Source organism: Pempheris klunzingeri, chromosome 20, assembly GCF_042242105.1.
Source record: "Pempheris klunzingeri isolate RE-2024b chromosome 20, fPemKlu1.hap1, whole genome shotgun sequence".
NCBI classification, from domain to species: Eukaryota; Metazoa; Chordata; class Actinopteri; order Acropomatiformes; family Pempheridae; genus Pempheris; species Pempheris klunzingeri.
In genome coordinates this window covers 17003038-17015440 of record NC_092031.1, presented here as the reverse complement: position 1 = coordinate 17015440, position 12403 = coordinate 17003038, and the positions used below count along the sequence as shown (strand labels likewise).

The following is a 12403-nucleotide window of genomic DNA, read 5'->3' as shown; positions in this document are numbered from 1 at the left end:
AAAAAGAAAAAAAAATCTCAGCATTATCACACATTATTCCCCGCAAATTATGCCATTTATTAATTTTTTTGTAACAGCTTGTCTACACAGGAGGCATTTCAGTCGCATTTTTGCATCATCAGTCTCACGCACGTCTCAGAGATCCAAAAAAGCTTTAAGTTTTATGCACATGACTGACTACAGTGATTCTGTGTCGGGCTGTGAGCGCTGCCAGAATGCGGGTGACCCTGAATGCATCCTGTCCAGACATAGGCGGAGCAGTGACGCTGCTGCTGCTCTGCTAAGGCGCTGCTTTCACTTTGAGGGCAGTGTAGACATTGTAGAACATGAACATCCACATTTAATGAAATCGCGTGACACTTGGGGAAAAAGCCTTATTTGCTTTCTTGAACCGGCGGCTAAGCATATTTGCCAAAATGCCAACTATTCCTTTAAAACAATGTGTAAAGTGTTTACTCAAGCTCCGTCTGTCTGCACTGGGTTCACACAATACCTGTCGGCTGGAGAAGACAAACACCAGGGCTGCTCCGGCAGCAGTCAGACCCCAGGTGAACAGAGTCCCCAGCAGGGCCTGGGTCATAGGGCTGTAGCCTTCCAGCATGGTGCCAGACCTGGAAAACACACATAATCAAACTTATGCAATGGCACATTCACGCTATAGAGGAGGATGCAGCAGATGATATCTTGTTCTTTTCGTTCCTGAAAGACTTGAGGAAAGCAAAAAAAAAGTTGTATTCAAATCTTCTAGTACCTGCCCTCATTTTAAAAAGGCCTACAGGATCTAGTTGCTGGTATTTACGATACATTTGATGACAGTTATTAGTTTTGAGATGTGAAAGCAACGCAAGTCTAATACTTTTAGGAAGCTTATACCTTTGATAGACAAGAATGCCAAGAGAACGTTATCCAAAAGCAGGAGTTAATATACTTAGGCTCACTCATCTTAAATCACTTGAGCCTTTAAGCCCTCACATTACTAGTCTGAAACACCTGAAACACGCCCACAGCGTCTGGTTCAGCACACAAAAAAACAACAGTAAAATCCTGTTTGCTCAGGATGTTAATGTCCTGGAAGTTTTCATTTGCATCTGTGTAGGCAGACCTGTTGAGGTTGGCCCATCGCTTCTCAACTAACTGATACAGCCTAAGATATGTTGATGATTCTCATTATACACCCACTGCATATTACAGGAAATGTAATATACAGTAGGTGTTGTTGTTACTGAGATGATCATTTTGTCCCTCATACGTAAAAACACCTGAACTTTGAAGTATTTAAGCCACAGGTTTACATTCGCCTAAACGAACGTGGCCTCCACAGGCCGGGTGCTTCAAGGCAAGTCTATGTGACTTACTGAAAAGTGGACGCCGTGATCACAATCGACTATTACTGGATAATATCAAATGCTGAAATGTAACGTAACAGTTGCACGAGCTTCGTCTGTAATGGAGCAGTATCTGCCTAAAACTAACTAACATCAGCCACCAGCACGTGTTAATCCTCGTGTCGAAAAGTCACATTTAAAATGGCGCCTTTTCACTTTCATATGCAGTAGATGTGAACGTGTGCTGTGACGGCTGGAAGTGGTCGCCAATGTAGGCTGCATTTGATGTTACCATCAAATGATGTTCTCATGATCTCTTAGATAAAAAAAATACATGCAATGGGAATATTTACCCCTCAAAGCTGCTCTCATGAAGCACTGACGACTGACAACTCTACATGTTACAGTAAATACCACTGACAAATATTGACATTCCTCTCATTAAACTTTGAAAAACTCACTTGCACACGCTGGCAGTTTTAGAACTTATTGCTCAACTCCTGTTGGTTTTATTTGTCTTGCATTTTGTTTCCTTTTTGTGCCCCTGTTTCTGTTTTTGTATGGTTTTATTTACAGTTACTGCTTCTGTATTTTATTTTATTTATCACGATCTGTGAGGCACTTTGTTACTGTCGTTTTGAAAAGTGCTATATAAATAAAGTTTATTACAAATGTAGAATCAGCTGTGAATGTTAGCAGAGCATGTGATAGCCGGCATTTAGCTTTAGCTGACACCTGACAAACGGCTATGATGCGTGTTTCAATGTGGCTTCATCAACGCTGCACTACGTGGTGGAGCTGTGCACTGCTCAATACATGCAACTGAGGTGACAAACTCTAAATGAGACTGGCTGACTTTAAATGCTTTCCCGCCTTATTTTATAAAACAGCACTGTTTTCCTCCGCTCAAACTGTGTCTATGGTGTTACAACAACATGCATTCATTCGGCATATTTTAAAGTTGCGCTAAGTTTATGTTATCGGTAATTTTTCACATTAGTTACAGGTTTACTTACTTCCTTCCAGTGGCACCTCGACTCCTCTGTATTTACTTCCTACTTCCTGGTACACGTAGATATGACAGAGAAAACCCCGCCTCTCCTCGCAGCCTATTGGTCAATGACTTTGACAGCTGCAGCAGCAGCAGTGTGAGTGACTTCAATCTCTAAAAGAGCTTTTTCAAAAAAGAGGGGTCTGGAAAAGGTTATCACACACACACACACACACACACACACACACACACAATTAAAGCGTAAGAGCATTTCATTGTATCATCAGGGATACAAGGCTGAATCAAGCAGTTGGGGGAAAAAAAATCTAATCTGAAATCGGTGAGGTATTAAGAAGAATGTAAAGGAGAAAAGATGGCAGAATCAGTGATGTGCTTCAAGCTGTTTTATATATTTATGCCCAACTCTCCCTCAGGTGTCTGAGGAGAGGTGGTGCATGATTATTACGTGTGCTTCAACCAGACACATTTATATGTACTGCGCTTAAATAAAAATTCAAGATACTTTAACTTTACCTTAGCGTTTCTGTTTGGAGAGAAATATTGCACTTTTTTAGATAGAGAACTATCCTTAGTAATTCTGCACAGACAACATGTGATCACTTTATAATATATATTGCATTCTTGCGGACTAAACTACCTGAGTGCTTCCACTTAAGTACTTTAATGGCCTATGTTTACACTGTGGTAGTACTAGTTTTACTAGCTTTGGATGTGTGTGTGGGGGGGTTTTGACAAGAAACAGATTCTGGGGATTTTTTTGTGAGGCATGCTTTCTCACCAGTGGAAATTCCCAGGCTTGCTGCTGTCACTCACCTCTCAGGGGTAAAATGTCGTCAGCAATTCTCCTTTTCACATTCACCAAGTCAGGCACGTTCACAGTGAGCGAGCTCTCAGAATAATTCTGTCTCTGATATCAGTTCCTACTGCTACCTTTGGTACTGTACCGTATGTGCTGGTTGCCTGTAGGAGATAATTGAACAGGAGAAATGTCAAATACAGGATTTTCACCCATACGAAGATCAAACAAAATAAGGAATTTAAAATAAGAACGTATAGAAGTTCACTTTCACTTATAAAAAAAAAAGACCCAAGTACTGCAAAAGTCATGAATCATAGATAGAAAACAGAAACATTTATTTTAAATGAAGCGACGTGTGCAGTGTTTGAAACACTGAGAAGGATGGAAAGTGCAAAATATTGGCCAAGGAAAGTATAAATGTTTACAGTATAAAGTATACGTTTATATTTGCAGTCTACAGAGATGATAATGATGATAATGTAATGTGTAGAGTCCATGTAGCTTAATGAGGCCTTGCTGAAAAGGCCAGCTGCAGTCAGGGAGAAACTGTTGTTGTGGTGTGAGGTTTTGATCCTGATGGACTGCGGTCTCCTGCTGGAGGGGAGTGTCTAAAAGAGTTTGTGTCTGGGCTGGGATCGGTCGGCCACAATCTCTCCCGCTCGCCTCAGGCCCCTGGAGGCGAGCGGGCTGTGGAGAGATGGCAGATTGCAGCCAATCACCTTCTCAGCAGAGCGAATGATGCGCTGCAGTCTGCTCTTGTCCTTGGCAGGGGCAGCAGTGTACCAGTTGGTGATGGAGGAGGTGAGGATGGCCGTGAAGAAGTCCACCGTTATTGATTTTGGAGGGTCGAGCTTGTTCTGCTGCCACAGAAAGTACATCCTCTACTGTGCCTAGTTGGTGAGGGAACAGATTTTCGGCCATCACTTGACATCCTGGGTGATGACGGTGCTCAGGAGGCAGATGAGGCTGAAATTCAGAACCATCCCCGCCGTCAAGTGTTGTGCTCCAAGTTGTTTTGTTCACACCAGATCAACAGATGGTTAATCTCCCATCAGATGGCGGACTCACCCCTTCCAAGAAGACGAGCCCAATGAGGGTGGTGTCATTCTTGACTTTCAGAAGCTTGCAAACTGATGACTGGAGGAGCTCTCTGTGTTGATGGGAGAAGAGCAAGGGGTTGAGGACGCAGCCTTGAGGGGAGGTGATGCTGATGGTTCGGGGGTCAGAAATGTGTTTCTCCAGCGCCGTGTGCTGCCCCGTCATGATCCACCTGCAGCCATAAGCAAATCCTGAGAAATGTCATTCTGAGAAGGGTTTTGTGTTGTAGACAATTAGAGAACTGGATTCTTTCACATTTGCCACAATATGTTAAATGAAAATACCACAAGTCTTATGTATCAATAGCATTAAGATCTCTCAGAGGATGAAGTGGTCTTTCTGCCTTATCGTCAATAGATTATTGTCCCTGCAAGATTATTGAACGTATGCAAAGTGTCGGCTCAGAAAAGAAGTGGATTCGAGGAAAATAAGTCCTCACGCTTTGATTCTGAGGGACTGATGTTACTTCAGATGTTTACCTCTGATGTGTTCGATCCCTGATGTGCTTTATGCTAATGTCACTTCAAAACACCTGCGTTGGAAAAATCCCAATGTGAAATCACGCTGCATATTTCTGGGCAGTGTTGCATGAAAATAACAGGAATACACCACCGAAGAAATATTCCTACTGGTACAGCGGCTGTAGTGTTCACACTGTAGGTTTTTGAGTGTATTTATCATCAGCAGCTTTGCTTAAAAATATTTGCTGAAATCATCAACCATTGGGAAACAGAACCGTTATTACGCCAGCATGGATACAAACAAATCCATCCACTGATGCATCTGTATTTCATTTCATTAATGAAACACACATGCTACAGCACAGTTAGGATTCTTGGTCTAACATTCCCTTAAATATTTTACATTTTTGCGTTGCAATTCCAGGAAGCTAGATTTATATTATACCCATGAGTGACTCTGGCTGTTGTTGGTCAGTGTTGCTGGGAAACAAAAGGATAAAAATAAACTGATACCCAGGAATAGTAAACAAGATAATAAGACATGTGGAGGTTCCAGATTCCTTCTGGGGCCTTTTCTCACTTCCAAGTATGCTGAAAGTATTTGGTGTATCATGCCATATGTAACATCTTTTACTGGCAATGCCCTCTTACGAAACAATTTTGTCAAAGCTACGAAAACATCCTGATTAATATTTTTCCGGAATAATCCTATTATTGCATGCAGGCTGCAGATGTACTCTGTGTACATCTGGTCCTTTTTTAGTCATGCTAGCAGCAAGGCCCCATGGACGGCAAGGTCACTTAGTTCATCACTTTGGTCCAGACTGAAATAGCTCAAACACTGTTGAATGGATTGCTATGAAATATGGTTCGGATATATACGATCCATTGAGGATGAATCCTAATGACTTTGGTGAACCTCTGACTTTTCCTGCACAGCCACCAGCTTATTCACTTATTCGGGAAAAATGTTTAACAGCTATCAGATGAACCGGCACATCATTTTGTGCCAACATTCGTGCTCCCCAGAGGATCCAACAGACTTTGTGATACCCTGACTTTTCCTCTAATGCCACCATGAACATGATGTGCCTTTGACTTTGGTGATCCCTGGACACATCTGATCTCTACAAGACAAGAATAAACTCCTAATTTTGAAGTATCAATATGATGAGTGAACACCGGAAAGGAGTACTGATAAGACGCTTTACTACTAAAATGCGTCAGGAAGGAGAAGAGGGGTTGGAAATGCATGTGCACCTAATTGAAATGATGCAGGTTTCATTAAGACAATTCTTTTCTCGATAAGAGTGAGAAGCTCCACTTACAATCTGAGGATAAGCGTAACGTGGCCACTACCAGAACGAGCAAAGCACTGAAGGGTCACTGCATTGAAAAGGATGCGATCGATGTGTGGTGACCTCTGAGGAGATGGGAAACTATACGCTATACTTTAATAGGCATTTGTCTGATTCCTGTATAAAGCACTTTTTCACCCCTAAGTCTGAAGGTCACAGAATAGTAGAAAGTGTAATTCTTCCAATACCACTCTCAGAACATACTTCACTGACCCTCATGTGGAATTTAGGGCATGATACCACTTCTAAGAGATGGAGACCTAATGCATCGCCTCTCAACAATGAAGCCTTTTCACAGTTTGTTAAAGCTGAAATCCGACTTTATCTAGATGTCGACACACGTCCGGATCCGTCTGGTTATACTGTGGGACTGTGCAAAGGCTTGCCTCGGGGTTCGCATTATTTCTCACACCACACCAGAACAGAAACAACCAAATAAAAGTAGAGATGGAAAATAAAAAAAAAGAAGTTAGAGCAGCAGCATAAAGCGCAGCATAGAGCAGCTTCATCGACACCTTTGAGGGAAGCTTAGAGGGCCCTAGACTCTTTGCTCTATGAAAAAAATTGAGTGAGCTGCCAAAGATATTGTGATCATGCCTCGAGGGCAAGTAGACAACTAGCTTCCCAGTTAAAATGGAAGAGGACAGCTTTTTTTAGCTTTAACTTATCATTATGAAGTAAATGCTGATTGCACAGTGTAAAGGCTACAGAATAATGACACCATCAGCGTTTAGATCGGTTCCCATTAAGCCTCCCTTTCACTGCGCCACTGGATATGATCTCCCAGGAAAATGAAGGCTCGAATTATGGCACAAAGGAAGTGAGTCAACCAGTGCAGAAGCAATGCTCCATTTAGTCGGGGTTCTTTCTGCTTGATCAGTGAATAATACAACCTGCCTAACTTATTAATACTTTTTCATAGCATCGAAATCCGGGTCTCTAGTTCAGCTTGGGATTCTAATAGTTGTTTCTTGCTTTGAACACTATAGCTACTAGTAGTGCAGAATCAGAATATAACACAAACTCCTTACTTTTTAATACAACCAGATGCCTGTATCATAGCACTGAGATGGGGATTTGACAATCTAAACAAAGAACATGCTTGACTGCAGTGGCCCTCTAAAATTGGCAGTGGTGAGAGTTACTATATCCTGTTAGGATCAAGCAGTTGTTAAGTAGACAGATGAGTGAATGTTTGAAAATGCCAATCAGTTTGTCTTTGCAACAGCAGTGCAACAATACCACTTGGAAACGCTGTAAGGTAGCAACAAGGATCCAATGTAATCCAAAAGTTTAAGTCACCAAGACCACATTAGTTTTTGACTTAAAGCCAATATAGTGCAGAGGCTGCAGAGACAATATTCGAGCACATTCTTTTACTAAGAGACCCTTAGCAGACTGCTGAATTAGAAATAAAGTAGCTAAATCAGCCAGTCAGCATGACTTAGCAGAGCTGCCCTTCTTGAAACATACTTGGAGAGAATGAACAGAGAAAAGAACAACAACAAATGGATTGAAATCAATTTGGAAAGATGGCCAAAAAAACATGGTTTCCCTCTCCCTATTTCAGCCCTTACTCCCATGTGGTCTACATGGACACAGGTTTTAGGAACTGCTTAATATTTGGGTTAATTTATCTGCACAAGCTCTTTGATTATTCAAGGCTAATAATGAAGCCAATTAAGAAAGTTAGTTAGTTAGTTCAGACAGATTTCTACAGTTATTTAGGTCATATTCTACACAAAGAGGATGACCTCAATAAGATCCAGGCTCCTGAGGCAGTTAAAAAGCTGTTGAATAATCTACAAATTTGTGATTCAATGGGCAAAAACTATTTCTTTCTAATGTATAATGCATTTGGATCAGCCCGAACTCTACTACGGTATAACAAAATGGGACAATTAGCAACAATTAGTGGAACCAATTCCCACAGAGAGCTGGGACGAGATCTGCCCAGAGGTCAACCGGGGGGGGGGTTTGTCAAACTACCATTTGACATACGATGGTGACCTGCTAGTATATTTAGAGTATATTGATGCCTGAACCTGGATAATTATTGTCCTGCATTTCTCGAAAGTAATATTTGTCTACTCCTACTGTACCCTGTTTTATTTATTCATTTCTTTTTTTTTGCTGTTTCTTCTTTACTCTTATTAATCTTACTTTTACGTTCCTCTCCCATGAAATGCAAGCAGCTTATGTATGTCGGAGGATTGGAGGGGAGAATTTTGGAGGTTTATGTATTTTTTTAACATGTCATCCTGTATTGGATAAAGAAAAGAGTTCAAAAACAAAAAAAAAGGAGATATCGAAGCCACAATCAACGCTGTCTGATAGAGCAAGTAAACTCCTAATAAACTCTGAAGTGTCCCTTAGCCTTGATTTTGGCAACGTGAGAGATCACCCATTTGATTCCATATGTTTCTTCCTTTTGCTGCAGACTGCTCTGCAGCACGTGGTTATGGATGCCAGCGTGTCAGGCGATGAAATACTGCCTGTGAAATACGAAGCTGTCAAACGTCTCCAAATTTAGCACCACGAAACAAAGTGTTTCCAGTGATGTTTTTACAGGGGGGCAGGGGTTGGGGCGGAGAGGTGGGCTTTTGTTGTATGAAGTGCGAGTCTCCAGGGGGATGTTAAGCCACAACCTAATCAGGAGTTTAGACTACAAAGGCATTTTTTCCAGGTAATTAGAACCAGTTAAAAAACAACTATGTCTCGAGAAATGTCTCAGTGACATCTGAGGAATGAGCTCTCAGATAAGTTACATTAAATGTCTTTGAAATGAGATAAAATCATGACGGGAAGAATAGCTTTGCCTGCATTGCTGATGCTGGAGGGTTTCTGGGGGATGTTCCCGGGGTATTCCAGCTATGCGTGTCAGAACGGCAACAGGACGGGGGTCATCGTTCATCTAGGGTCTTTAATCTTCACCCCCCTTTCTCCTCTTGCTACTCTCTCGCTCTCTCGCTCTCTCGCCTCCTTTTCACCTTTCGCTCTTCCTCCTTTTGTGGCAGATAGGAGAAAAGAAAAACAAGGTTGAAGGGGTTGGAGGAGGATGGGGCGACTCGCAGAACCCAAAACAGCATGTCAGATGTCAAGAAACAAAAGTCCTGAACAAACAGACGGTGGACTTGTCTTTCCTGGGGAGAGATTTGCTCTGTCTGGGTTGTAAAGGTGGGTGGCCCAAATGACCAGATAGTGTTAATATCTGTGTGCGCTTGTGTGTGTTTAGGTTGCGTTGTATGACCCCCCTCCCAATGAACTGTGAAGGAGACAGGAGGCAGAGAAGGAGAGGAGCCCAGAGGTGGTGGGTGATGAGACAAAATGGATGGTGGGGAGCAAGGGGGGGGGGGAGTTAGAAGTAAACAGGAGCAGAGGGGAGAGAAGAAAGAGCAGAGAGGAAAAGTTATGAAAACAGAAGTATTGTAGCAGATGGGGCCAGGGTTTACCTTGGAAACAGCATTACAGCAGAGGGGCTGGGGGGGGGGGGCGCCGAGGAGGGGCGTGAGCCAAGCTGGAGTTTATCACAATCTCTGGATACTGATGAACAAGAGGAGGGGAGTGTGGGGATGGGGGGGTTCCACACACACACACACACACACACAACAACAGCAGAAGCAGACCAACTCCTCACACACTGTGGGGGGAAGAGATATAAAAGGACTCCCAGGGAGAAACAGCAGCCAGGCAAGCGTCCGAGCGGCCGTCCTGCTCACTTCCACTGCTGTGTGGTGCTGAGTGTATTTACATTGAGCGTGTTTCTGTGTGTGTGTGTGTGTGTTTGTGTATGCGTGGGGGAGAGAAAGTGCACAAGGAGAAGAGTTCTGTCTCCACTACAAAGGAATAAACTTTGACAGCTTTTTTTTTTCAGAGGATAAAAGGAAGTAACGATTGACTGAATAGGGGGAGCTGAAGAACTGTTGAAGCCTGGCTGGTCTTGAACCTGAAAACGGTATTTGATTTTCAGGTTTTTCAGATGAACTGTTTACTCCTCTCCCTCTGAGTACTATTTACTTCAACCACAGGGCGTCAAGTGGCACAGATTTTCTCCCTCTCAGCATAGATTCTAGGTGTAATTTGGGTTTTTTCCGATCGATGCACTGGGGCAAAATGGATGCCTCATTTTTACCAGATACAAACTACAGTCAGACCTATGTGGATGAGAATTTTTACTTTGAGGACAGTATTGATGGCTTCGGCATCACCATGGCTATCCTTAACTTGGTGGTTTGCATCATGGGACTAGCTGGGAATGCCCTTGTCATTGTTGCCATTTTAAAATTGGACAAAATGTCATCATCCACCACAGTGTACATTTTCAACCTGGCGCTGGCCGACGGACTCTTCATGGTTGGTCTTCCCTTCATAGCAAGCCAGAACTTTCAGAATCATTGGATGTTTGGCGACATGGCGTGCAAAGTGGTCATGGTGCTGGACGGCATCAACCAGTTCACCAGTGTCTTCTGTCTGACAGCAATGAGTCTCGACCGCTACATGGCGCTGGCCGACCCGCTTCGGTTCACCCACTGGAGAACGCCACGCCGCGCCAAGATCATTTCGGCCTTCCTGTGGCTCTTCTCCCTCCTCACCATCCTTCCCATGGCACTTCACTTCTCAGCTGATCGAGGCCTGTGTATACCAGACCTGGTTTCGGATGCCTGGTGGCTCGGCGTCTTGTCTTACACCTTCGTCATGGGGTTCGCTTTGCCATTCACGGTCATGATGGCCTCCTACGCGGCACTGCTGCTCAACCTGAGGTCCCAGCGGCTCCGAGCCAGGACCCCGAACCACGAGAGCCACCGGCTGGAGCGCCAGGTCACCAAAATGGTGGTCGCGGTGGTGGTAGTGTTCGGGATCTGCTGGCTGCCATTTTATACCTTCAACTTCTGCTCCTTGTATCAAAATGGCCTGGTCCTGACCTTCGCCAGAGCTTTTGAGTTTGCGGTCCTGCTGTCGTACTCGTGGAGCTGCGCTAACCCCATCCTCTACGCCTGTCTCTCAGACACCTTCAGGAGGCACTTCCGCACCCTCCTCTGCCCTGCCGCCAAGTCATCCCCCAGCATGCAGTGCAACACCGAACGGTATGACTTAAATGACACAGGTGTACGGGATATAACCATTCTGGTAAAAGGGGAGATGTAGAATAACTGATCATTTTACTTCATTGCCTGTCATGATGCGCTGCATGATACTTTTCAACTTCTTTAAACTTATTTACTCATTTGAAGGTTTGTAGATATGTGATAAATTCCAAATTTGTATTTTATTTTCTCAATTTAACTTGGAATGTATGGAAGGTACATTATTTGCCTCCTAGAATGAAAGTTGTACATATCCTCTTAGATGTATCTTGTTAGCATGTTTACAGGGCCTGAATTGTGTTCATCACTGTCTCAGATACAAGTGTTTGGGGTTTTCAGCCCAATTGCGTTCACTGTTTGAGTAGAGACTGCATCTGTTCTCTGTTTGGAAATGAAAAAGTTGACGTTATACTCTCTCGGGAACAGCCTCTTAGCCAAAAAGGGTTTGCGCTTGTCAAACAACATAATTCATTGTGACTTTCCATGATGCTCTCCTTGTCTGACAAATCTCCGATCTGGATGGCGCACAGGCCCGCCTCCTTCTCTGTCCTGACTCAGAGCTGTTGTATCATTTTTTCTTCAAAAAACTCAGACGGCTGAGGCAATCTGCTCTGCTGCATCTCCTGTTAAATTGCTTTCCACCAGAGCTAATGAAATGAGGCACAAGAGGGATAAAGTGTGGACAGATAGAGTGTAAACAGAATAACATGGGTCACATGCCCGTGGCCAAACACCAGCACAAAGACGCACACAGACAGCTCCTCGGCTCCCACAGCTGGATTATGTCCTGGTGGCTTTGAGTGGAGGAATGCATCAGATGTGCATGTTTGTGCCTGGGTGGCCATGTGCATGCACCTGTACACATGCACATGGAGGAGTGTAAGTGCCACAGGCTTACTGTGGTATTCCGCTTGATCCCGATTTACCGAAGAGGATCTCCAAAAAATTTTTAAGCACATTAACAGGATAAAAGGCAAACACATTTATTCACTTTATTTCCTGAGGTTATTCCTGTAAAGTGAGTGAAAAACACACCAGCACTTATCTTGTGTTACAGTGAGTGATTCTCTTCTGAAATGATTCTGCCACTCCGGCTTTTGCTCTCAGCCTAAAACCTCGTATTTCTAAAATGTCTCCGGTTGAGAAAAAAAGCAGTCTTGGGTTTAGTTTGATAAAAATGTATTTTGATGCTGTGATGGAAAGGCTGTCATAAAGTCATACAGAGCCATGCAACCTTTCGGTGAAAAATCACCTGAATGTAAGTAA

The 12403-nt window shown here is 43.4% G+C and overlaps 2 protein-coding genes across 3 annotated transcripts in view; one reads left to right on the top strand and one right to left on the bottom strand.

Moving 5' to 3' along the window:
• The window catches only part of LOC139219850 (zinc transporter ZIP11-like), a 102917-nt gene extending 100560 nt beyond the window's left edge, over positions 1 to 2357 (bottom strand). For both annotated transcript variants that reach the window (XM_070851840.1, XM_070851841.1), the window contains exons 1-2: positions 2342 to 2357; positions 494 to 611 (exon numbers count right to left, since the gene is read on the bottom strand). In XM_070851840.1, the coding sequence (XP_070707941.1) occupies positions 494 to 601 (108 nt within the window). In that variant the 5' untranslated portion in view covers positions 602 to 611; positions 2342 to 2357. The remainder of the gene's footprint in view (positions 1 to 493; positions 612 to 2341) is intronic.
• Positions 2358 to 9759: 7402 nt separating this feature from the next.
• LOC139219664 (somatostatin receptor type 2) lies at positions 9760 to 11580 on the top strand. Its single transcript, XM_070851597.1, has one exon. The coding sequence runs from the start codon at positions 10152 to 10154 to the stop codon at positions 11196 to 11198; it is 1047 nt and encodes a 348-aa protein (XP_070707698.1). The 5' UTR covers positions 9760 to 10151; the 3' UTR covers positions 11199 to 11580.
• Positions 11581 to 12403: the final 823 nt, after the last annotated feature.

Excerpts from the sequence above, each read along its gene's own strand:
- LOC139219664 (XM_070851597.1), top strand. The coding sequence starts at position 10,152 with ATGCACTGGGGCAAAATGGATGCCTCATTTTTACCAGATACAAACTAC.